At 35.8% G+C, this 3,370-nt stretch overlaps 1 protein-coding gene across 1 annotated transcript; it reads left to right on the top strand.

The window, feature by feature from the left end:
• Positions 1-1,621: 1,621 nt before the first annotated feature.
• LOC136988770 (uncharacterized) lies at positions 1,622-3,103 on the top strand. Its single transcript, XM_067286736.1, has 2 exons — positions 1,622-1,861; positions 2,376-3,103. Exons 1-2 carry the CDS (start codon positions 1,642-1,644, stop codon positions 3,101-3,103), a joined length of 948 nt encoding a protein of 315 aa, XP_067142837.1. The 5' UTR covers positions 1,622-1,641.
• Positions 3,104-3,370: the final 267 nt, after the last annotated feature.

The raw sequence follows: 3,370 nt of genomic DNA, 5'->3' as shown, positions 1-3,370 counted from the left end.
CACTTAGTCAAATATCTTGATACGAGTAGCTAATGGATGGAACTAGTGACGGTCCAGGTAGGTGTGTAGTGAGTGTGTGCGTGCCAAATCCCGAGGGTGCCGATACCGGTCAATGTCAAATGCCTCTTTTGTCGCATCACTAGTATATCTCAAAGGACGCCACAGGGCTGTTGTAAATTTTAAACGTTTCTCACCGTAGCTGTAAAAATCTAACTATGTTAAACTTAATAGTCATTCGTTTTCTAACTAATTCGTTTTAATACCAGGTGTACACGGAAATCAGTTTCCCACTGTACTGAGCGAGTGATTGGTTCTGTTAAGCTTTTGTTGAAGTAAAATTCTGGCTCTTTCAACAGGATTTTATTTATGTCCCCATTCCCTAATCTCTTAATTATTTAGTCACTTCTTAAGTAGAAATAAGTCGAAACCAGTTACTTTGTACCTGAATATCTGTAGTCTTGGGAAAACAGTGGAAAGACAAATTTTTATGACAACGGATATATAAATCGTAAATTTAAGGAAAATAAATTCTAGAGCTTTTTTTTGTACCATTGTATGTACTGTACGTCTCATTCATTAAATTTGATTGTAAATGATGCTGCCAAAGTAACAGTTAATTTTTAACACTGTACTAGAATTGTACACGTTTTTTCTGCATCCCCTTACAGATGGGACATACTAAATCGTAATATCACCGGTTTAACATTGAAATCCGTAAGTAATATAAGATGGGAGAGCGGAATAAATGCAGAATAAATATATCAAATATTTTAATGGAGTTTTTTAAACTCCTGTCAACTATACAGAACTATTATAAAACGTGCCAGTAAACTCCTATCGGTTGGGTTGTTATAAATCTAGTCTAGGGTGGGCAACCCTTTTTATAACATGGGCCAGAATAAATTTTACGTTTTTTTCCGCGCCGTAGTAGTTAATTGACGCCTTCTTGTGACTCGTAATTTTTTTAGTCTGCAAATATGAAATAAATAAATAAAAAGTTAATTACTACATTTATTTCTCTTATCGTTTTCGAAAATTACAAAGAATTGGAAAATAACTATTAATTAGTTATTTTTCCAATTTAATAATCTATTAAAGATCTCGCGGGCCGGATAGAAACTTTTCGCCAGCCGTAGCTGGCCCGCGGGTTGCCCGCCGTTGATCTAGTCTGCTCGTGATTCACATAATCGGGCGAGGGTGGCCGAATATCTAGCAGGCGGCTAACAGCCCACAAACGCTCCGGGATATAAAGTCGCGTACTCTTTACGCGTGTCGCTTCTACCAGCTAAACCGTGACGTTTGTGCTATGTAAAGCGCATGCGCCAATGCCTATAATCTGGCTGCTTGGAAGTTGACAGGCAGGCGGATAACAGCCCACAACCGCTCCGGGATATAAAGCTGTACTCTTTACGAGTGTGTCGCTTCTACCAGCTAAACCGGGTGAGGTTGGTGCACTGTAAACCGCATGTGCTAATGCCTATATAGAGAGGTTTCATGTCGACATCACGAGTGACGTCATGAGCATGCGCAATTGTCCAGCGCCATCTTTGTGACTGTTTGTGACTTGTTTACGTTTTGTGTGTGCTCACGTGCGCTTTAACTGGAGTTCTTGTGTTGTTTTTTTTCGTCGCGAATATCACTATGGTGATTTGTTGTGTAATTGGGTGTAATGCTAGTTCACTCAAGAACAAAGGAACATCATTTTTTAAAATTCCCGGCATTATTTGTCATCAAGGATCCCAAACTGAGGAGCTTTCACGACGAAGGCAAACTGCATGGCTCTCGAGAATTAACCGGAAAAATTTCAATACAGATAAAGTGAATATCAATACAAGAGTTTGTCAGAAACATTTCATTTCAGGTAAGCAATAAATCAAATTACTAGTTATCAATAAATTAAATAAACTTTCGCATGAGTATCATAGTGTCTGCTTATAATAAATATGCAGTAGAGTTAACATTAAAGTGTTAAACAAAGATAATCACTTAGCAGATGAAGAATTAGAAGTGCATTTTGAGCCAATTTTCCTCCAGTCTAATTTACATAAATAAGTGTATTTTTAAGATATAAACTAATAATTTCCATTGTTCATTTACAAATAGCTAAGTTAGGTTATTTTGGTGAGCAACATTAACATTTCTTTAAGATGCTACTTTTTACTTGGCATTTTTACATTAGTAACAAATAATTATTACATAGTAATGTTCAACTTGTTCCTGACAAATTCTTATTTATTATTTATATATAACATACCATTATGATAAGTTTTTTTTAATATGTGAAATTAATAACATTATTATTATTAATACACTGTGTTTAATTTAATATTAAATTGTCATAATATATTATTTAAAAAGTTTTTTTCACCCCAAAGGAAAACCTTCTTCATTGTATGATGAGTCATCACCAGACTGGGTGCCAACATTACACATGGGATATGAGAGCAGCCACAACTTAACTGCAAATCAGGAGCGTTATGAAAGAGCACGTAATCGCAAGATACAACGAGCTGCCTTAGAAGCTGAAGCTTGCACCCAACCTTCTACTGTTAAAGACGCAGATATCTCTACAACTGCAGAAATGGAAGAAGCAGAGCCTTTAAAATCTAATGCATGGGTACAAACTACATCTTTACTTGAAACTGTCACTTGCCAGACCGAATTTAAAGTTAAAGATATAGAAAGCTTGCAACTTGAGTGTGCAAACTTGAAAACTGAAGTTTCGTTATTAAAAAAAACATATGTTCTTAATGAAGAGTTTTTTGAGGGTGATGACAACAAGATTCGTTTTTTTACTGGACTCAGCAATTTTAAATTGCTATCATTGGTGCTGAACCTTTGTTGTAAACAAATTGATCATCCAAATTCCAGAAAATTAACTCCTTTTCAAGAGATGATAGTATGTTTGATGAGAATTCGCTTAAATTTAAGTTTGGAAGATTTGGCTTACAGATTTAATATTTCAAAGGCAACAATATGCCGAATCTTTGACAAGTGGCTGCACATTTTATACATCAGGTTAAGCAGATTGATTGTTTGGCCTGAAAGAGATGTGCTGCAAAAAACTATGCCCAAAGAATTTAAAAAAAACTATTGGCAGTAAGATTGCAGTAATAATAGACTGTTTTGAGCTTTTTGTTGAACGGCCTTCATCGTTAAATGCTCGCTATTTGACATGGTCCCAGTATAAGCACCATAACACAATAAAGTTTTTAATAGGTGTTACTCCTCAAGGTTCTGTGTCTTTTATATCAGAACCTTGGGGAGGAAGGGTTAGTGACAAACACCTAACCGAACATTCGGGATTGCTTAAATATTTACTGCCTGGGGATTTAGTGCTAGCAGACAGAGGTTTCAACATTACAGATAG

This window comes from Centruroides vittatus, unplaced genomic scaffold, assembly GCF_030686945.1.
Source record: "Centruroides vittatus isolate TY-2023 unplaced genomic scaffold, ASM3068694v2 scaffold_386, whole genome shotgun sequence".
NCBI lineage: Eukaryota > Metazoa > Arthropoda > Arachnida > Scorpiones > Buthidae > Centruroides > Centruroides vittatus.
Note: the sequence above shows the minus strand (reverse complement) of the source record. Positions and strands in the feature narration are given on the sequence as shown.

What these genes read in the sequence shown, in the direction of transcription:
- LOC136988770 (XM_067286736.1), top strand. Translation starts at nt 1,642, where the DNA reads ATGGTGATTTGTTGTGTAATTGGGTGTAATGCTAGTTCACTCAAGAAC. An exon ending in TCAGAAACATTTCATTTCAG is followed by an intron (nt 1,862 to 2,375) that starts GTAAGCAATAAA and finishes TTCACCCCAAAG; the next exon opens with GAAAACCTTCTTCATTGTAT.